General features: G+C 36.0%; 1 protein-coding gene across 1 annotated transcript in view; it reads right to left on the bottom strand.

Annotated features, from left to right (window-relative positions):
- tbxas1 (thromboxane A synthase 1 (platelet)) overlaps positions 1 to 23838 on the bottom strand; it is a 132623-nt gene that overhangs the window by 86350 nt on the left and 22435 nt on the right. Inside the window, exon 3 of the mRNA XM_088646958.1 lies at positions 1100 to 1193. Coding sequence (XP_088503084.1) covers positions 1100 to 1193 — 94 coding nt within the window. The remainder of the gene's footprint in view (positions 1 to 1099; positions 1194 to 23838) is intronic.

Here is a 23838-nt window from a genome sequence, read left to right as displayed (position 1 = left end):
AGTTTGAAATAATATCAAACAGTTTTTCAATATGCAGTTCTTTCAGAAATCTGAACTGAAACTGTTATGTGTTCTGGAAAAATGATTTCTATAAAGTAACAAAGCAATCGACTTCTTCAGAGAACCCAAGACAACTGCAGCCAGATTGTACAAAATAAAATATAAATGATTATGATGCCATAATTACTTATTCTTACCACTGCTAAGGATTCACCTTTAATTTGCAAAGGAGCTACTCCTACTTCATATATTTTGAAACCACAACACTGACAGGAAACAGAACATTTGTCTGAGAAACAAATTATATAATATATACAATTTACATCTAGAAGTTCAGTGCATGTAACCTGCTGTCTCAGAGGTTCGTTTTCCCAATTAACATTAATAACAATATTAAGGTCAGGACCTTAAAGGAGACAGAGCTAGTAATTGCATTTATGGTTTTGTTAACACATGCATTAGATGAGAACACATTAAAACAAATTTGGAAAATTCTAATATCAATGAATATTCTTGAAGATTCTTATTTTAGAAAAGCATGTTTTATGGCTAAATCTACAGTAAATGAAAACGTTACCATTATGATGAAAACTGGGCTAATCATCAGGTTCTAACTGGTAATATACATAATATGTGCTGTTGATGTATATGATTCAACTATTTCAATGTTAAATTCCATATTCTCATATTTGAACAAAAGATGTTTTATTTTTATTATTCAATAAGTCATACAATTACAAATGCTAATCACTGTAATGCTGATATTTATTATACTTATCGTACACAAATACTCTATGCAACCAATTTTTACTGTGAGATAGAACATTGATTTTCTCATGTAGAATTGTATTGTTAGACTAAAACTTTTGTGTTGTAGCCTTTTGGGTTAATCAAAACACAAAGTAGTACTTGTCAAAACATTCATTGAAAATTAGGGAGGTTATCTGTAATTTTACCTTATATTTGTGAAGCAAAGGACATTAAACATTAGCTCACCCTTCACAACTGGGAGCTCCCAAAAAGGTGATTACCTTCCATACTCAGAGGTACTCCCCTGAGTGACAGTTGCAGTAGCAACAAAATATGGAAAAATCCTTACCTCACGAAAAAGAAACATGTTGCCAAAGAAAGGCATTGGCTTTGGATGGTTGATGCCGATGCGTGCCAAAACGGAATATGGATAGACAGAATACCTAAGAGAAGGAAAGGAGAAAAAGCAATTTGTTAGTAAAGAATAAAATGGCCAGTTACTTTCCTTGTTCTCATTGCTTAATCACACGGATATGCAGCCTAAGCTCAGTGATTCCATATTGCAGCCAATATTTTGACATTTTCAGAATTAATTTGAACAGGAGAGTGTAAATTCTCTTCTGACTCTTCTGATCCATTATTCATAACAAGTATTATTACTAACACAAAGTGGGTCCTTGAACACACTTTCAGAGGAAATCGTGTGACAAGATATGCTGTAACGGGCAGAAAACTGGCATGTTTTCAGGCATTCTCAAGTCTTTATATACTGAAAAACCTTCATAAGGCCAGAAACCAGTTTACAGATTTTTTATATCCTAAGGGGCAGCAAGGTGGCATGTAGTCAGTGCTGCTGCCTCTGTGCTCTTGGGTCTGTTAAAACATGGGGACCTTTCTGTGTGAAGTCTGCATGTTCTCCCCATGGGCATGTGGATTTTTTACTGGGTAAAGCAATTATTGAAAATGGATGGATTCACATCCAAGGATTATAGAGAGATTTAATGCATAATCAAAATAGCATTTTTGTAATAATGTTTTAAAGGAGGGCTATAAAAGAACAAACCATATTTTAAACTAGAAGGTGAAAGACTCAAATATTTGGCACATGATTGACAGGAAAATACCAAAATACTAGTTTCGGATATATACTGAAAGGCTTTTAAAACACATCAAATGAGTATTGAAACCAAAACCAACTGTTTTTAATAATTCTCAGTATATGAACAATGGTTTCAAAAGCTTTCATGTAGAGGAAATAAGTACAGTATGTAACTTCAGTACTTCACAATGAAGCTGCACCTAGCAACCTGACTACAAAGATAGAAATAATTACTTTAGACAACATGTAAAAGGCTTCAGAAATTAAATCACAATATAAACTGATAAATAACAACCAATAAGTAATAACTAATGAACGTAAATGACAGTTATTATGGATACATTATTCATGGACTTGCCATGGTATTGCTAACAAGTTTTAAAATTTAGCTTTTGAAATCACTGTGTAGAACAGACTACACATTCCACTCCACACAAGTTTGGAAACCATGCAGAACATATTTTAAAATACATTATATATGAGTAAACTTTGTGGCCAACTTTGGGTTTGTACTGGAATCTGCAGTGGCAAATGGTAAATAGCAGCACATAAAACGGCAGAAGGTGAATGTGCTTTCCAGTACTCATGGTGGGCTTGTTTCTTTTTTCAGAATAGCCTTAAGCTGTTCTTTCACTGAAGCTCAGCATGGATAAATCTGCCACAGTAGATGGGCAAAACAACAGAACACACAAATAAAAAATTATCAGAGAAGCAGTGCACTTTACAAACCCTTTATGAACCACGTGCCTGGCAATACACAGCCCACAACATGTCACATTCAATATTTAACAAAACTTGCTGGCTGTGTATGCAGTGCATGCATTTGAATAATGCAAAGCAAACCTGCAGCACTTAACAGATTCTTGGCAGACATCCCTACAGTAAATCATTGTGATCAAGCAGTATAAATACAGTACGTGAGCAGTGTGATCACCTTACACATGCCAGGATGCACTGATCGAGGATAAACCAATGGATATCAAAAGGAAAGCACGCAGTTTTTTTAAATATTATGGCATCTTTACATTTCTGTCTACACTATAATCTTTTAGTTTGATTATGAATGATTCAAAGAAAAAGCTCATATTTTTATTCATTAGGTATTGACAGTACTTTTAGATATATGTTTCTTCCACATTAAATTTTTTAAACAGATATACTGTATTATGCCACCCAGTCTCAAATAATTATTCACACTAGCACTGCTGTTTATATGTATCTGGGATCTCAATCTGGTTAAATAGCAACGTTCCTCTATGAATTGGCTTCATTACTCTGCTCTCCTCCCCACTGATAGTTGATGTATGTTGAGCGCTCTGGTGCACTATGGCTGCCAGCGCATCATCCAGATGGATGCTGTGCATTGGTGGTGGTGGAGGGGAGTCCCCATTACCTGTAAAACACTTTGAGTGGAGTGTCCAGAAAAGCGCTATATAAGTGTAAGCAATTATAATAATTATTATTATTTAAATTTCAAACATTACCCCAAAAGTTCAACTTTGCATTCTTCATATTTTACAGTAGCCTGCAGACATTTCACTTTAAGTACTTCTGATGGCTTTCTGTTCCATCATTTTCTCAAATGAACCAATCTAAAAATACATTTGATTAACTTAACTTTACATTAAAATCAAAATCTATGTTGGATTGCACTGTTTGTGCAACTTTCTGGCAAGCCAACCTCCACATTTCTTTTTGTGTGTTCTGTCCTTACCAGCTTGTGTTGCCAATTTAAAATGATATAAAACAAGTTTCAAATAGTTTATATAAAAGTATGTACAATAAATGCTTTGTTTCTGTCTGAAAATTTCATTAAAATGATTAATAAAGGATAAGAGCGACATTGTTTTGTTGTCTTACAACTTACAAAATACATATAGTTAACTGTTTCAGGGCAACGTTTGAATTCAATATACAGTATTCTACATCAAAGATTACATCAAACCTAATGTTGTTCTGTGAGTAATCTAAACATAATTTGGCCTACTCATGGGGTAGTATGTTTTCATTGATATAGGCATTGTACTCAAAAGATCTCATGAAATGCAGAGACAACATAGTGATTCTATATATACTGTACTGTAGAACAGTGGTGTCCAACATTTTTTAATGTAAGATCTACTTTTTCATTTACCAGTCCAGCTCGATCTACCAGTGTAAATTTAAAGCTCTATAGGAAAAACAGACTGTGGGCACATCAGTACAATAACAATACCCTTCACTAAAATGACAGCAAATAAAAGCAAGTGACTCATGCTACAGTGAACCAGTCATGTTCCCCATTTTAGAAAAAAGAACATTCTACCTTATTGTGAGCATTGGCACTGAGAAGCTTACTTGAGAACACTTGTATTTTTTTTTTGTAACATGTTGACACTGCTGATCATGTCGATGACTTTTTTATTGTGTCCCTGCAGCTCCACATTCAGCTCATACAGCAGTTCAGTCAAGTCTGTGAGGAATGCTAAATCCAGAAGCCACTGTCATCCTCTAATTGGGCATATTTACCATGTGAATCAAACTCTTTGATTTCAGGCAACAGCTGTCTGAACCTGACAAAAATGTTTGTTTTTGAAATCTCCAAACAGCAAGTCAGCAGTCTCAACAAACTCTTTTATTACTTCTCGATCCCTAAATGACTTTTTGTGTTTAGCCAGGACATGGTTCACATGGAACAACTGCCGCTTTCCCTCTTGTATTAGGCCTTGTGAAAACTGACTGCTGCTTTTTGAGATTTTAATTTTTCCACTTTTCTTTTCCGTAACTTACTTTTATCGGGAAAGTCCACATCATACGTTTTGTGTGCAGTTTTGGAATGTTGTTCTATATTTCCCTTTTCCGCATAGATACTAGCATTGCAGATTTGAATGCGAAAGTACAAAAAAAATCCGATTCTGGTAAGTTTTTTGGTCTCTTTGCTTCATCATTTTCACTCAAACACTACAACATTTTTCACTCAAACACTACAACTATCAAACAGGCAATCAAACTTATCAAACTGTTGGCGAATTTGTCACGGCCAGTCTGCTTCGCTCCACTATGCACTATAGTGAATGTAGGTTCGCGCAGCAATAACTAAGAGAACGTTCTTGAGTAGCACACGCAACTCTATTTACGGAGCTCTTGTAGCCTTTTTTTCCCAGTGTCAACTAGCACTCAGGGAAGAGACTTTTACAACCCATTGAACAAGGGATAAACACACAAGAGGGCAGTAAAATGTATGACATTACATGTACAGATTTTAAGCTATCGAAAAAAGTAGTCAAATAGCCCATTTACTTTTGCAATCGACTGGCAAGCACGCCAAGATCAACTGGTCGATCGTGATTGACTGGTTGGGCACCCCTGCTGTAGAATGTAAAGGAGTGTAATAAATAAAGTTAATACACGTGTTGTTTTGTTATTTGTGTTTTGCGAAGACTGAATTTCAGCTATTCAATCTACTCTATCAACTTACTGTATTAATCTTCTACTAAATTCTCTATTACAATTTAATTGGAGTACATGAGTTGCAGACATCACTTGAACAAAAATTTTAAGATTTACATGCTATCCTTTATCACAGAGGTGTGTAGGGTGTGCAGGTGTTTCTTGTTAATAAGAGTATGTCTGCTGGTTGTTTTCATAGCTAAAGGAACCCAGCCAATATGCAAAATGAGTCTCCTCTTTGTCACAAAATTAAGTAACAATCACTGAAGTTATGTCAGAAAATAATTACAGTTTTCAGGGTTTTAATTGTTCTATGACTTGAACATTTTTTTCTTTATGCAAATGACACCCAATTCTATTACCCATCAACAAAAAATCTATGAACAATACTGTAAGTCACTACAATTCAAATTTAAATCCAGACTTTAGCCATTTCTGGGATGTACAGAAATGTCTGCTTTCTGCAGTATTGTATTTCATGCAATTTATTATTTTGTTAATGATGAAACTAGTGCATTGGTCATGTTGGTGTAACAAACATCTTTTTCATTATTTCCACAGATGGTGGGTCTTGGGTCACTATAAAAATGCCATGGAAAAGAGACTATGGTGCTCATGCAATGCTACCAGAGACAGCTAATCTTGCTAAGACAGTTAAACTGAACAGGATGAGGACTACATTGCAGTTAGATATACTACATCCCAAGTTTTGTATTATACTGTATGTGTATTCCTGGCACTTGAGAGAGAAAAGCATTCTACAGTAATAAAAGAATAAGGAAGAAACTAAGGCATTATTGTAAAGTAACAACTTCTTCACACCTGAAATTAAGACACCTTGCAATTCTAAATGGGTTGAATGGTATTGTTTCATTTATAACTTTTCCTTTACTTGCAGTGCAATTCCCAGTGTTTTTTTTTTTACTGTTATCCTAATTCTGGAAAGAATTTAAATCTTCTTAAAAAGCAATGTTCCTTTTTTAGCAGATAGTAGCATGTACTGTAGCTTTTTTACAATGACAATCATCTTGCATGTAACTCAAATTTGCCGAGCTGTGCAAATTGTAATTTTGTGTGTAATTATTTAGTGTAATTAAACATATTTAGATATTTTGCATGCATACATACAACTCAGTTAAAGTTAAACAATTAAAACAAAAAAAATAAAACCATCTTATTTACAGAAATTGTATATACAGAAATGTTTTTCCACACGATGGAAATTTTGTCGAAAGAAGAAAGGTAAATTTTAATACAGTACATATACAATACAGTACATTTCAACACAATACATACAGTACATACATGCTACCACAAACAAGCCATAGAGTACAAAGGATGTCATTACTGCAATGGTCTCTAATATTACATTGGATATCAGAGTATATTACATATATAGTAAAACCTGGAGAACATGAAATTTAACAGAAATACTTATATACAGTGAAAAGCATACATATTGGGGCAGTGAAGTGAATTTTTGCTCTGTAGTATTGAAATTTGTATTGCAGATGAAAAGATTATATGAAGCGAAAGTACAGGATGACAGGATGATCTTTTCTTTCTAGATATTGTTATACATAAATTTTAAGCCATGTTGAAACAAATATGTCTGTATTCAATCATCACCAATTTCAGGTCAGCATAGCTCGGGATAACTTAAATTAAGTAAGTTAAACTAGTGTCAAGTTTCTTGTTGACATCACCAGGGCTTTGATAGAATAATTTGAGATGATTTGTAAAGTCTTAGCTGCAGTCCCTTTGAGTTGTTGCTTGTTTGCAGAGATTTCTGACTTTAGTTTGCTCTTCAACATGTGAAATGCATGCTCAATTGGAGTCAGATAAAGAGGTTATTTTGACCAGTTCAAATATTTCCACTGCTTTTGCCCAATGAACTCTTTGATTAAATGTGCAGAATGTTTTGGGTCATTGTCCTGCAGTAGACTGAACAACTGTTGTGATTGTGATGCATTTTTTGGACATGGTCAGAAAAGTTATTTCTGTACAATTCAGAATTCATTCTTCCACTGCCATCATCAGTTACATAATCAATAACGATCAGTGAGCAAGCTCCAGAGGCAACCATGCCCACAGATGAGTTGGTGTGCTTAGAATCATTTACAATTCCTTTACTTTTCCATGCTTTTGCCTTTCTTCCACTTTGATAAAGATGTTTTTGTTCCAGAACTATTGTGGTTCATCTTTTTCTTCTTTGCAAATTCTAATTTCTCCTTTCAGTTTTTAGTGTTAATGAGAGTACCTTGCAGTGTAGCCCTTGTAATAGACCTGTCGAACTCTGCTGCACACAATTAATTGAGACACTTTCACCCTCCACACTTAATCCTACAGTGTTCTCTTTTTTAAGACTTTCCATGTTGTTGATGTTGTGGTTCCTCTGCAGAGGTTCTCATTTGACTTTTCTTAGATTTTTTCTTTCCTATCATTGAAAACTCTTTTAGTCTGCATCTTGGTTTATAAAGTCAAGAGACAGACCCAAAGGCTGGAACCAAGGCTACAGTATATATTCAAAGCTCTTTCAGGTTTTACAATTAACACAATGTAGTCAGCTATTTGTCCCAATACTTATGCTCACCTGAAATGGGGGGACTGAATACAACAAATGACATTGTCCTATCATGGCTAAATGTACACAAAATAATACCCAGAAGCAAAGCTAAAATTCTATACTTTTTCCTCATAATAATTTTTTTACCTGAAATATAAATTTCATTAGTACACAGTAAAAATGACACATTTCCCAATAAGTATGTTTTTACTATATTTAAATATAGTGTTAAATATGATACCTTAATATGATTGCACAGAAAAATGTCATGTCATTGGCAAAACAAGACAGGGTACACCCTGAACAGGGCTCCAGTCCATCGCAGGGCAAGTACAAGCTAATCAGACATGGGGGCGATTTGGAGGCCAGGGTAAAGGCTGAAGGGGGAAATTTAGCCCAGACACCAGGAATCGAGAAATGCCCGGGGATCTTCAATGACCACTGAGAGTCAGGACCTCGGTTTAACGTCTCATCCAAAAGACTGTGCCCACTACAGCATTGTGTCCCCAACACTATACCGGGACCCACACAAACCGCAGGGTGGGCACCCCACACTGGTCCCACTAACATCACTTCCAGCAGCAACCATAGCTTCCCAGGAGGTCTCCCATATAGGTACTGACCAGGGTCAACCCTGCTTAGCTTCAGTGGGTAGCCAGTTGAGACCTGTAGGGTGATATGGCCAATTGCACAGAAAAATAATTCAGAATTACCCATATATTCATTTTCCATCCAGTTTATTGCTCAACCTGTAATAGCTTTGAACAGACTAATTAAAAAAAATAGTTTCATATTTCTGAATACCTGGCTTACTCCCTGCAGTGCAGAGCCAGCTGTGCACTGTCACATACTGTACATGGGGAATCCTAGTCACACCCAGCAGGTGACTGAACTAAGGCTCAAATGTACTGTACAATCTCTGAATCAGGGCCCAAACTGCACTCAAAGTGAGTCTTTGGCAGATGAACCATTTGGGAGCCAGAAACAGAATTTTAAGAGACAAGAACATATGATGAGGGGTGCTTTCCCTCAAGACTTTAAGCTTCATACACAGCTATCATTACAGTATGTGAATGAAAAAGGGGACAAGATATCAATGGGTTGATCATAGGTATGAGAACTGGAATTCATGGTCCATGAACTGGAATGATCCTTATTGTTCACACTATTAAAAATTACAAGAAATGAGGGGAAAGAAAAAAATCTGCTGTTATGTGCAATCTGAACCATATGTCAGTGAAAACACCACTATCAGTCCCAATTTTAGGATTTGTCAAGCTGTTGGTCTTGGCTGGGTTTATTTAAACTTGGAGACAGAAGAATCTTGCCCAATCAGGAGACTAAAAGACAATTGTTAGGCCCCAGCCCATAGCTCTCATTGCTTAATGCTGACTGTTGCAGCAGAGTGAGCCTTTCTGCCAGATCAGCTTTTTAAAACAGGAATGTGTCCTAAAGACTAATAATAATAATACATTTGATAGATTAATTGTAAGTCAGAGTGGCTGCATGAACCAGAGAATTAAGCCAACCAAACTGGGCAATAATACCCCAAAAAACCTTGGTATGCAAAGCAAAGGAACATAATGTGCTTCTGACATTTGTGATAACTTTTGAAATCATGCATTTTATTAAATATTCCTATTTTTTGCCTTAGTGAGGAGTTATTTATGATAAAGCAACAATAACAACTAAGACTGCTGCTACAAAATGGAAGTCATGCAAGACCCATTAAACTGAATAAAATCTGATTACATTCGATATTGGCAAGGTGTCATGACTCATGGGCTCCCAAATCATGTCCTTTCATTGACAGGTTGTAACATCTTACCAGCTGTGAACACCCCAGGCTGCAAGCAACTGTGAGTGAACTCCGACATACTGATGTCGCAAAGGCATTGTTCTATTGATTAGCAGAGCATACTAGTTCCTTTCTGTGTATTTCTGTTCTGACACACAGGTTAAATCACCATATCACCTCTCACTAGAAGTGATTTAGATCCTGTGCAACAATGACTCAAGAGCATATCATGGTCAGTCACGATCAAGAAATAAAAAAAGTCACCAGAAAACAATTAGTATCCAAAATAAATTCACTGTATATAAAATGTATAAACATAGTGCTCTGCATACATGAATTACATTCTGAATTTTCAGAATTAATTTCCTATGTGTAGCTTTCTCAAAAGCCTTAGTAAAGGTACTTAGTAATTCCACAGTGAAAAGTAAAAAGAATGCACACAACATTTCAACTGTACAGCTTTCTTTCATGATTTGTTTTTTTTCTACCATTTCCTTCTTAAACAGCACACTTAATTTTTTCCACACTGCAAAATTTTCAAACAGATTAGATTTATTTACATGAATTTACTCTCGTTTAGATTTTGTTAAGCAAGGCAGTATCAATTCTGTTGTACAGTATGATTCATCAATAAATCTGGAGGGCCCTGCACTTGCTTTCAAATAGATTGTTCATATTCTACAATCATTTTGTGCTTTGTTCTGAAACAATTTTCACCAGTAAAAAAGTATATACAGTACTACATTCAATTCTTTATAAAGACAGAACAAAGACTGTAGCAAATGTACACTTGACCTGATTTAAGTCATTCTAAATTGGTATATACTGTATGTACAGTATTAACTCTCTTTTACAGTATCATCATATTGCATATTTAATGTTCTGCGAGGAATGTACTAAAGTAAATATTATCATAAAGGCCTTTGAATAATCAGCATGTATAGTAGTTCAACACTAACCTGGCCCTGAAAATGACACTCGACAAGAATAATGACCAACAGAAACCATGCAAAATTTTATTTCCAACTACATTTTCATCAGCATCAATATACAGTTTCTTGTTCCTAATACTGCAACAAGCAAGCATTTTCAGAAGTCATCTACAGGAGGCAAGAATATAAACAACAAATAAAAAATTTGTGAAGCCCACCCAGTACTGCAAAAAATAAAATTACAAATACATACAAATATGAATATATTGATAGTTAATGAAGTAGCCTCCAAATCTGTTAGGCACATGTAACTTTAAGCTACTTAGCATGACAATCCAGGTTTACAAACAGTATTCATTTGATAGAAACAAAAATAGAGATGTATGGCTTTCAATACTGTACGTATGTTTTATCTGCATTGTATGGTGGGGTTTTATTAGTTTCTATCAAAGAAATATAGAGATGTGTGGCTTTCAAAAGCATATGTATTTTTTTAAGTTGGATATATTTCAAAGTGCATGATGTTCAACTTTACCCCTGAAATCAGTATTTTTTTACCTCTCCTTTTGTTTTGATAACCTCAGGAATGTACAGTACTTCCTGTGTGTCTATTAACAATTTTTTAAGTGTTTAAACTGAGGGACATTTGACATCTTCACAAAAAACCTCGGGGCTGCACAACTTGAGCATGTAATTTTTTTTTTCAGCTTTGTCAGTACTCTAAGTCAGTGCCATTTCATACTTGAGGAGGAAGTGCTTTACTGATTCTTTATTAAACCTTAAGTGGTGTCTAATTTTGCAGAGTTAATTGAATCAAATTTTATAGACATCACTAAAATACATACTCTCTGAAAGAAAATGTATAAAAATGTATGAGGAACATTAAAGTTTAACATATATGGTATGTCACTTCTTTTGTTTATACATATAATGAGGCCTTGTTATAAATAACAGTCTTTCAAAGAGCCTATTAATTTGGATGTTTTCCAAAGAAGCAGTGTAGCTACAATTTAATAAATCCAGGAATACTCAAAGTTTTATAATTGCTTTATTTATATAGTATTTAACATGCATGAATGTTTTACATGATTATTTAAATTGTGTAAATGGAAGATTTAGATTTTCAAACTTTGGATGAGATTTTTTGTCAATCAGGTAAATCAATTAAATCAATATATTTAATTGATCATTTAAATACTGTATATTTATCAACATTGGATAAAACTTTCTTACATCTCTTTTCTGATGTGGTGACATCCATTGCATTAGATGGGTTGTATTCTGGATTTTTTTATTGTTGTTACTGGAGTTAACAAGTATTAAGTAACCCTGTGGTATTCAAGGTGGCTTTTCAAAAGCTTCCATAAGCTACCGAGTATTTGGAAACTACCTGCTGACTAAAAAAAACATTAGAGAAATACACTACATTTGTACCTAGTTTCAGCACGGCAGATAAAATATCAAAAACTGAGGATATGACACTGGCTTTCAGATTCCAGATCATAATGCCTTCATACATAACCAATTAAACACAGCAGCATCCATGTACTGTAACCTGAATGTGTAATGAAGAACTCTATGAGGTACATAGAGTACAGAATCCCACAGCTGCAGTCTGAATAATCCAGAGTGCTGCCGTTGCTGGCTTTAGGTAATGGAGGCTCTACTGTGGTTTATCTGGTTGTATTAGCATATAAATTGTCATGAATTCTTTGCCGTGATTACAATTCAGTTCTCTGTAGCACTAAATTACAAAGGCTTGTGCCTTGTATTAGAAAGAATGCTACTTTATGAGAACATACTGCAGCCACAATTCTGTTGGGAATATCACAGGGCAAAAGTCTGGCAAATCGGTTTTAACATTAAAGAGTGTACCAACTCTCTGTAGTAAAGAGTTTTCATTATGAGTTCATAATTCAAACTGCATACAATATACAGTGTTGTGAAAATGTAAATATGATATCACTTAAGAATTTATGGTTTAACTTACTGTATTAAGATATACTGTATTCGACCTTCACCTAGTCCTCACCAACTAATTACAGTAAATAAAACTAATAACCTAATTTGACAAATAACACACAAACTTTCTATTTTGCCATTCTTATTATAATTATCAACTAATCATTTACACGTTTTAGTGTTATATTTACTATTATAAAACTAATCTACATATCCTCTTAATTGAGATAGCAAGGTGCACTTACTTTTTCACACATAGGTATTGAATGCTGGCTGATTTTCTTAAATAGAAAAAAGTACAATTTGTGCGTGTCTAATGATGTCAAATGATGTTAGTTTTATCTACTTTTAGGACTTGGTGAGGACAAGGTGAAGGTCTAATATGTTTAAATTTGTTAGACCATAAATGACCCAACTATAGGAGGATGCATGTGTAGTGATTCATAGCCGTTCAGGGACGCCAAATATGTAACGTTGCCATAGCCAAAATGTAATGTAGTGGCTCTCTGAAGGCACCAGTTCTGTAGGGTTTGGGCATTTACTGAGACAATTATTAATTGTAGCAGTAAATCACAAAGTTGATTCTTTTGATGGCTTTAGAGTCCAACCATGCGACATAACTCAAACAACGCACACACACAGGTACTAATACACGAGGATACATTTATTAATACATAGAATATGCATGTAAACCTAACAGATCTTATCGAGAGGGTTATCAGAATACAAAAGATATATATTCAATCAGTTACGAAGTGTTACACATATCAAGAGGACATACGTTCAGTATATCATTCATTAAGACCGTTTCGTAAATGAACTTAGTTATAACTTCTACATTAGATACTCAAACAAGTACATAACTCTTAGGAATTAAATTGATATCAACTGGTTGGGATAACAGTTGAATTCTCGAGCTGTAATGCATTGAAGTTGAATACTCATCCAATCTCTGGGGATTCAGATCTCCTGCGGGCACAAAGAAACAGTTGCAGGCTGTTGCTGTCCAATCCGCGCTCTCTGGCTCGGTGCCAGGCTGTGCTGTGCGGCTTGCGACGGTGTGTTGCTGATGCTCACTGGCCTGCTAGTTAAGTTTGTGCACAGGAGAAAAGATGACTGTGGGTCCCAGCAAGTCAGGAAGAGGACCAGTTCGTTTATGATGAAGAGCTAGTTCTGAATAGTGATTCAGCTGTCCACAGTTCCGACCTGTTCACGAGGCCTGCTGCTGGTTACTCTCTGGCAACCTCCACTCTAGACTCTTAGAACAAAGGAAAGTTCTGGCACTCGGTCACACTGGCCGTTCCGTGGTTGTCCGGGCTGAGTCTCAGGATGGTCAGGAGGCGCGCTGCGAGAATGTCCTGCCCTTGGGAGCCTTCTGCTCCTGGGCCGTCCTGCCCTGGAATTCTCCTTTGAATTCCCTTTAGAACAGTCCACAGAATCCTCTCCAGAATCCCTTCTGAATCTTGTTGAATCTGAATCTTGAACGAATATGAATCACTACACATGTTACTTTCAGTGTGCTTTTTGGCTATGTAAGTACAGCCACATTTTTTCAATTGTAGCGTTAAAAGTAAGGGGTAATGTTCCTTTTCTTCTGTACAGGTGCCTTACTGTTTGCATTTGTTCAAGTTGTGTAACTTTTTAAAGAAATAAGATTTACCATTCTTTGATAAACATTTGTATGGGATTACACTGTCCTGCATTTACAAACTTCACGTAGCTCTCTTTTGCTTACCAAAACTAAATTTTACATTATTTTGTTGCTACAATCAACTTTTTTCTTCATTATTTAGAATAATGAGATATCTACTGTAAATTGGATGTTGTGATAATAATAAACCAGACTGAGCTCCTTAATGTGTAACTGAACGTTATAAAGCATTAGCATACACCTCATATAATTTTTACTTTATGTACAGTAAGTATAAAGTAAAGTCAGTTTGTCTCTTGGTCACCTAATTCCAGAAACAAGTTGGATCACTTTGATTGTTTTTGAAGTAAAATCGGTTTTGGAAGCATCTGCAATGAAAACCAAAGCTCTTTTTGTCTTGAATTAGGAACTCAATTAAATTGATTTAATTGATCGACCTGATTGACACAAATCTCTTCCAATGTTTCAAAATGTAAATCTTCCATTTACACAATTAAAATAATCATGTAAAACATTCATGCATGTTAAATACCATATAAATAAAGCAATTATAATACTTTGATTATTCCTTGAGTTATGAAATGTAGCTACACTGCTACTTTAGAAAAAGTCCAAATAAATAGGCTCTTTGAAAGCCTGTTATTTATAACATGGCCTCATTATATGTATAAACAACAGAAGTGACATACCATATATGTTCAACTTTAATGTTCCTCATGCATTTTTATACGTTTTCTTTTAGAGAGTATGGATTTTAATGATGTCCATAAAATTAGATTAAATTAACTCTTTTAATTAGGCACCGCTTAAGGTTTAATAAAGAAATGGTAGAGCACATCCTCCTCAAAAATGAAATGGCACTGACTTATAATATTTTACAAAATGGCTTGACAAATGAATAGATAAAATGAAATGCAATAACTGAAAGAACCAGAACAACCATATCAACAAACAACACCAAGGCTGGAATGTGGATTGCAAGCATTATGAAGGTGAGCCCATAGTGTTTCTGGAAGTTTCTGTACAAACCAGTCTAAACTCTGTCCAAATTATTGAATGTTGTACTCTTAACCTGGTTAGAGTCCATCAGGAGATAACTGTACTCAAACAGCATGAAAATGTTAGTGGCATGTCGGCCATACAAACATTACCAGGGTACATATTCGTCATCTGCTCCATCTGCATTATCTCATTCAGAATGTTTATGTAAAGGAGTTGTGAGTGAGTGCTTTCTCACTGCTTAGAATGAACTAACCCCACAGTGACATTTCTGTTCATTTACACTGGATGGGACCAGCTATAAAACATGCCATTTGTATTTCCTCCAGACAAAACTGCACTTCCAGGTCACAGCTATTTAATTCCCATCACTGTAAGAACTGAGAAAAACGTCCAGTTAAAATCCAATAATTTTGATGACATTTTTCAAAAAGATTAATTTTAACTGACTGGGCAAAGCTAGCGCATTGTATCTCACCATAGGATGTGGTTAAGAAAGATGCGGTATCTGTTATTGTATCTGTGTTTCAAATATGGAAAAGGATTAGGACTAAAATGCAGCATCCTGTATCTTCTAAAGTGGCATACTGTATGTCTGCAGCATTGGGTTGCTCTATATTTCACACCTTGATCAGAAAAAGAATCGTTTATGGGTAGGTCTTGGTACATCCGACATACAAAACAGCTGTAAGGTTTCATTTACAGTGGAGGTAAAATAACCAAAACTCCAGAATTCCAATTGGTCAGATGCCTTAAGAAGGCCAGTAATTCACCACTGCTTCCTGAGAAATGGACAGTGATTCAGACATTAGCTGTCATCTCTGTTGTTCAACGTTATAGTTGGATATGCAAAGCCTAAAGTTAATCACTGTTTTGGAGAAAATGGCACATGACTGGATGAATAAATACCCTTTGTTAAGAGCATGTTATGTACATGGTGAAGACATTGTTTATTAAGACACTTTTATGCCCAAGCTACAGAGAGTGAGAATGCAATGGAAAACGGTAGTAAAAACACAAAACAAATAAAAAACTAGTCACGTGAGTCACAAATGCTACAGTACAGTACATAAGATAAGTAAGAGCTTTGTGTAGATTTACAGCACAAATGGAAAGTCCATTGAGACAGTGCTCCTTGCCTGGAGGCTCTGGACCTCACTGAACATTAAAATACTGGGCAAGAAATGTAAAATGCTACACATACCACAAAAAATGTAAAAAAACAAGAGGAGGCCATTCAGTTCATATTGGTTATTTTACCAGTAGCAGTTAATAAAGAATCTCTTCTAGTGGTTTCTTGAAGCTTCCTCAAGTAAGGTTAAAAAAATCTCTTCAAATCTCTTCAGATACTGTACAGAAGTAGAATTCCAGCTGTTTAAGCAGCTGTGAATATTCTATAGTTAACCATATTTAGATTTATAAACAAGAATTCACAGGAAAACAGCCGAACAAAGCAAATTCTTAAACCTTACAGAGAGGTGTGCCATGATATGATTAGTTCATTTGATGAATGAACTGTCAACAAGTCTTTAATTAAACAATAACCAGTGTATGGTGCTTCCGCAAAGGCACCCTGATCAATGAATAAAACGGAGGTAAAATATAGTGCTGTGAACACTGTGTGGCTGTCCGTGATTTAAGCTATTGATGCAAGTCTGTGTGTGGTTGCAGCTCAGGCTAACTGTACCTTGTGGAATGGAGGAATGTGATTTGATTTAGAACGTAGAAATGTGATCTCTAAACCACAGACATCTCGGAAAGCCGAACCATCAAAGGCAATAAATTATGGTTACATCAGCATCATGCTGTGGGTATCTAACCAAAATAGTCCTGTGCAAAATAGTTCAATAATGAATACTGTACAGAAAATGACTTCACAGAGAGGCAGTGTAACAAGGTTAATTATCTTCTACATCATGTGACTTAATATATCTGAAACAGCATAGGCACAATAAAGTCTATCACATAAAAATCCATTACTCAGATAATTGTAAGACAGTTTTCCGAACTCATACATCAGAAAGACCACCGAAACCAAAATTATTCTGCAGCTAGGATCACACATTCTCCCTTCTCTAAATGACAGACTAGTGTTCTTTTAAATTTTCTCCATTCATTGGAAGTTTCATTTCACACCTCTGCACACATTCTGACTTCACACCTCTTGATTGGCCTCTCTTTCTGTCCCCTGCTCCCGCCTCTCACTCCTCCTCCCTCCCAACCTTTGTTCTCCCGCTACTTTACCTTTGTCTACTGCTCTGTCTCTCTCACACCTGAAGAAGGCTCCACGGCTGAAACGTTGTGTTCTCTTTCTTCTTTTTTTCAGCATGGAATAAACCTATTACTTGTTCCTTTGCAGCCTACGCATGCTGACGCAGCTACCCACCTGAACTACAATGTTAACTAGACCTTTTTCATTCATTGCTCAGATTTGAACAGAAAACATATCAGTTCTCTTCTATAATTTGTTATCTGAGAACTATTATGGAGTCAGAGCTCATATGTCTACTTTAAATCTATCTTTTCTGTATTTCTTAGTCATTTTTTGTTTTTATATTTAAGTTTTGTACAGTACGGTCATGGTACAGTACAGAACGGTCAATGACCATTCTTTCTTCAGGTTGTTTTATGCGCTCAGTCAGGCCATTCCTCGTTATGCTCAAGCTACACAGAGTGAGAATACATTTCTGTTTTCTTATTAGACATATTTTGCTTCATATAATTGTTTAAACATACAGGTTTTGTGATTATGTTATAAGAAGCTGTACTGTACTGTTAGCTTGTTCAATATAAATAGTATTCTATAAAAATAATTTAATCTCCAGTAACAATGTTGACAAAATCACACATGACTATAATACAGTGGGCAGACAGGCCCTTGATGAAATTGCCCAGACTCTCCATGGTATAATGATCACACACAATCCCTTAAACAGGAGTGCCGCAAACTAGAACGCAAATGGAGATCTACTGGTCTACAAGCATTCAAGTCAGCATGGACCGAATATAATTAACAATATAAGAAAGCCCTATATATAGCTTGTTTGGTCTACTACTCTGAACTTATTATTAAAATAACCCTCGCTACCTATTTAAGACAATAGCTAATCTTACAAATGAGACCGATTCTATAGTACCATCTAACTTTAGTAGTGACGATTTCATGAACTTCTTTAACAATAAAATGAATACATCAGACTTCAAGCACAATCAAATAAGACACAAAGAAGTCTAGTACAGAAACAATATGTGAACTTCTTTAGTGTTTTTCCATTAGTTAATGAACAAGAACTCAAAAAATTAAATATTAAGACAAAGATCCCCGCTAGATCCCATCCCCGCTCAGCTAGTCAAAGATTCCCTCGAAGTACTGGCAGGACCTATAATTAGTATGACGAACACGTCTCTTGCATCTGGCATTGTATCTGATCAATTTAAGGTGGCGGTTGTTAGACCTCTCCTTAAGAAGCCAAATTTGGATCCACAAGTTCTTAACAACTGCAGGCCTGTCTCACACATCCCATTTCTATCTAAACTTCTTGAGAGTTGTGGCCCAACTTCATCTGTATCTGGACTCAAATAATACACTTGAGAAATTCCAGTCTGGTTTCCTCTCAGGCCACAGCACTGAAATTGCATTAAAAAGAGTCGTAAATGATATTCTGTTAGCTACTGACGCTGAGAATGCAACAGTGCTCGTGCTTCTAGATCTTAGTGCTGCCTTTGACACGTTTGACCACTCTGTTTTGTTACACAGCCTTTAGTTTGAGGTTGGCTTATGTGGAACCGTCCTTAAGCGGTTTACTCCATATTTAACTAATCGTTTTCACTACTGTATGTTCAAATATCTAATAATTCTACTGTTTTGTCAATTTCGATTCAATTCAAATTTGTCAATTTCAGTTCAATTTGGGGTACCACAAGGATCAGTGCTGGGACCAATATTGTTCTCTCTACATGCTGCCGTTAGGTATGATAATACGAAAACATAATATTAACTTTCATTCATATGCTGATGACACTCAAATATACATTTCATTTACACCTAACAAAAACTCTTCTATTATCACTTTAGTTAATTGCATTAAGGAAGTAAAGACTTAGATGTGTGTAAACGTTTTGTTACTCAAAACTGAGGTTCTGTTGTTTAGAGGCAACAATACTTATAGGAGTACTATAACTTCAGCACTTAAATCAGAGGATTTAAAAATTTGCCTAAGTTACGTGCTGAGTCTTTGGGGCTTTCGTTTAACTCTCATGTTAAACAGTATCGAAAACATGCTTCCTACAGTTAAGAAACATTGGAAAACGAAGGCAGTTTCTCTCCACTCAAGACACAGAGAAATTAATGCATGCTCTTGTATATAGCAGGTTAGACTACTGCAATGCCCTACTATCAGGGAGCACCCATCACTTTTTCAACACCTTACAGCGAATTCAGAATGCAGCAGCTAGAATTGTTACTAGGAGCAGAAAGTACGACCACATAACCCCCATACTTAGCTCTCTTCATTGGCTTCCTGTCAAGTACAGGGCGGACTTCAAAATCCTTCTACTTACTGAAAAGGCTCTGAGGTCAGGCACCTGTCTATCTAATGGAACTTATTAATGTTTACCATCCAAGTTGTCCACTTAGATCACAGAATGCAGGTCTTCTTCATATTCCATGCATTAATAAAAAAAACAGTTGGAGGTAAAGCCTTTAGTTACAGGGCCCCTAAACAGGGCCTGGAACAGTCTCCCACCCCATGTTCAGGATACCGAGTCAATCTCAGTATTCAAATCCAGACTGAAGACCTATTACTTCAGCCTAGCCTACTTACACCTTACATTATAGCCCACTGCAACCATGGCTGCTGGTGCTGCTGTACATGCCATTGTGTGTCTCTGTGTTGGCCCCCCAGGTAGATACATCTGTTCTGACCAAACTATCCTATTTTCCTCCCCACATGTCTGGATGGCGCCCATCTGAGTTGGATGCTGCATCACTGCCATGGATCCAAGAGGGACATTGTGGATGTAGCTATTGTTTAGGAGGATTTTTCTACCAAGATCTGCATGGAGTACTAACACACAGAAGACATGATGGATAGATTAATACCCTTATTCATGTATTCCTTTTTTAAATTGTATAATGTTAGCATGCCCAAAGGGGTTGGGCAGCCATTTGACCTTGGACCCCTAGAGGGTTTTCTTTCTCCTTACTAAGGCGTTTTTGGTTCCTCTCCTCCGTTGTCCTCTGGTCTTTTCTGTTCTGTATTCACAACATGTATGGTCACTTGCTTTGTTTAGCGCCTTGGGGCAACCTTGTTGTGAAAGGGGCTATTTAAAAATACATTGATTTTTATAATTTAAAAGCAAAGCTCTACATATTCATGATTTTTATGTTAGAAAAGGGCAGTGAATAGGTCTGTAAAGAGGTATTTGTCTTTAACCTCAGTTTACCATGCTTTTTTACAAACATCCAAAGTGTTTCTGTTGTTTCTAGAAAACTACAGTATGTGTGGTAGTTAACACATTATGAATATAGCACTTCTGGTCTGTTGTATTTGACCCTGACAGTAATGTTGGCAGAGCTCACTGGGATCTGTCTTCACTTCAAGAAAAGATGCACTTTCAAAGGCTTTTGGAAGACTGGAGGAGTGAAAAAAAAAATCGAGAAAGCCAGAACTGACAGCTTAATCAAAAATGTAGGCAGCAGACTCTTAACCACAAACCCTTCTACATATTTTTGAGCTCTGAGCAGCTTCTCTTATCTAAAAGGAGAAATTTAGTTCATTAAAACACAGTTAGCAGGTTTAAAATGGAGCTTAAATCTGTCATTTGCAGCTCAACACATTTTTATCCAAACAATATGATATTAAATCTTAAAACTCAAATTTATATTTATAGAAAAAGAATTCATAATTTTATCTTAACATTGGTTATGATAGATTTTTTATTGGAATGTAAAAAATTACCCCTTTTTTATTCTGTGCATTAGCATGTACTATAGTTGCAAAAATTGACAACTAAAAGCATCTGGTTACTTTATGCTTATTCTAATAACCATTATTACAGCATGATATATTTTATTTTCCATGTAAAATCTTGTCTTATAACTAAATTTGTTCCAAAGAAACTTGCAGAATGAGCACTTTTTTCTTTCATAAGAGGAAAGTCAAAATGCATTTTAGCAGTAATGTGTACAGAAATAGCACTGTTGGAGGATACAAAACGATTTCAGAAGTTACATAAATGTATAGAAATGTAAAACTTTTTTAAACCAGTGCTGCACAATACTGTGTGAAGTCACTTTATCAAAATAAAACACAAGATAGCTACTTTGTTTGCTCTGTAAAGACAGCATAAAGCATCCTAGACTAAACGGCAGTGTTTGTGTTTCTGCTGCATTACTGGGAACAAATATTTTTAGTATTCCCATACTTAATGAAAAGTAAAATAATAGTATTTTGTGAAATTCTTAATTATTAAAAAAAACTTTAGAGGTATAATACATATTGTTATAATTTTTTAGACAATTTACATGAAGAAAAACATTACCCAAATCTAGCATGTGGCCAATGGATTTAAGACTTCAGATCCCCAAGGAAATGCATTGTTTCCTAATAATCTTGTTTGCTACCCTGTTTAAACTGGCATGCTTTTACAGCAATACAGAATTTTTGTGGGAACATAACACAGTACAGAATGTGGGCACATGACAGTGTAAAGCTGTATAAATCAGCTGTATTTAACCATATGTAAACACCATTTCAACAGAACTGACCAAGTTATTTACTAAAACTAGAAGTAAACTAATATGAAAATGTTTAATAATTTTATATGTGCATCCATCCATTTTCTAACCACTTTACAGGGTAGTGGGGGAGCCAAAGCCTATCCCAGCAAGCAATGGGCACAAGGTGAGATACACCCTGGATGGGATGGTCCATCACAGGGCACACACAGACACAAATACTCATGCACTTACACCAGGCCAATTTACCCAAAAGCAAATCAACCAATCAGTATGTCTTTGGACTGTGGCAGGAAACCAAAGCAACCCAAGAAAACATGGAAAGAACACACGGTTGCAAGAAAAAGTTTGTGAACCCTTTGGAATTACCTGGAGTTCTGCATTAATTACTCATAAAAATGTGGTCTGATCTTGAACTAAGTCACAATAATAGACAAACACAATCTGCTTAAATAAATAACACACAAACAAATTGCACTTCTTGTCAATATTGAACACATCGTTTAAACATTCACAGTCCAGGTTGGAAAATGTGAACCATTGTATTTAGTAACTGGTAGAACCTTTAGCAGCAATGACCTCCACCAAACATTTTCTGTGATGAGACGTGCACAAAGGTTAAGAGAAAATTTAGACCATTCCTTGAGGTTGAGGTCTGGACTGTGACTTGGCCATTCCAGAACACAAATTTTATTTTTTTAAAACCATTCTGTAACTGATTTACCCGTGTGTTTCAGGTCATTGTCTTGTTGCATTACCCAACTTCCATTAAGCTTCAGGTGACAGACTGCTACCCTGACATTCTCCTGTAAAATGTCTTGATACAATTTTGAATTCATTTTTCTCTCTACAAGCTGTGCAGGCCCTGAGGCAGCAAAGCAGCCCCAAACCATGATGCTCCCTCCACCATGCTTCATGGTTGGGATTAGGTTTTGGTGTTGGTGTGCAGTGTTTTTTTTCCTCCAAGCATAGCACGCACGTTTCTGCCAAAGAGTTAAAGGTTTGGCTCATCCGTCCCCAGATCATTGTCCAAGAAGCATTGTGGAACACCCAGGTGGTCTTTTGCAAACTTGAGATGTGCAGCAATGTTTTTTTTGGAGAGCAGTTGTTTCCTCCTTGGGTGTCCTTCCATTAACACCATTCTTGTTCCGTGTTTTTCTTATAGTGGACACATGAACAGAGACTTTGGCAAGTTCAAGAGATTTCTGCAGGTCCTTTGCCGTTACCCTAGGGTTCTTTTTCACCTCCTTCAGCATTGCACACTGCACTCTTGCCGTGATCTTTGCAGGACGCCCCACTCCTAGGGAGAGTAGCAACAGTACTGAATTTCTTCAATTTGCAGATAATTAGTGGATTAATGAACATCCAGGCCTTTAGAAATGCTTTCATAGCTTTTTCCAGTTTTATGCATCTCTACAATTCTTCTTCTAAGGTCCTCTGATATTTCTTTTGATCAGGGCATGGTTCACATGAACAGCTCTTTCTTGAGAAGCGCAGACTCTGTCAGTAACCAACCTTTGTGTCTCTTTTTTATAGGGCACGGCACTTCCAACCCACACCTCCAATATTATCGAATTGATTGGAACACCTGACTCCAATTAGCTTTCGAAGAAGTCATTTGCCTAGAGGTTCACAAACTTTTTCCATCCTAGACTGTGAATGTTTAAACGATGTGTTCAGTACTGACAAGAAGAAGTACAATTGTTTGTATTATTATTTTAAGCAGATTGTGTTTGTCTTTTATTGTGACTTAGTTGAAGATCAGACCACATTTTTATGACTAATTAATGCAGAAATCCAGGTAATTCCAAAGGGTTCAGAATTTTTTTCTTGCAACTGTACAAACTCCATGCAGATAGTACACCAGGAATTCAACTTAAGGCCCCAGCAGTGCAAGCCAGCAATGCTAACCA

This window comes from Lepisosteus platostomus, chromosome 9, assembly GCF_059453375.1.
Source record: "Lepisosteus platostomus isolate fLepPlt1 chromosome 9, fLepPlt1.hap1, whole genome shotgun sequence".
Classification (NCBI taxonomy): Eukaryota; Metazoa; Chordata; class Actinopteri; order Semionotiformes; family Lepisosteidae; genus Lepisosteus; species Lepisosteus platostomus.
The sequence above is the reverse complement of the archived record's forward strand: the minus strand, read 5'-3'. Positions and strand labels throughout refer to the sequence as shown.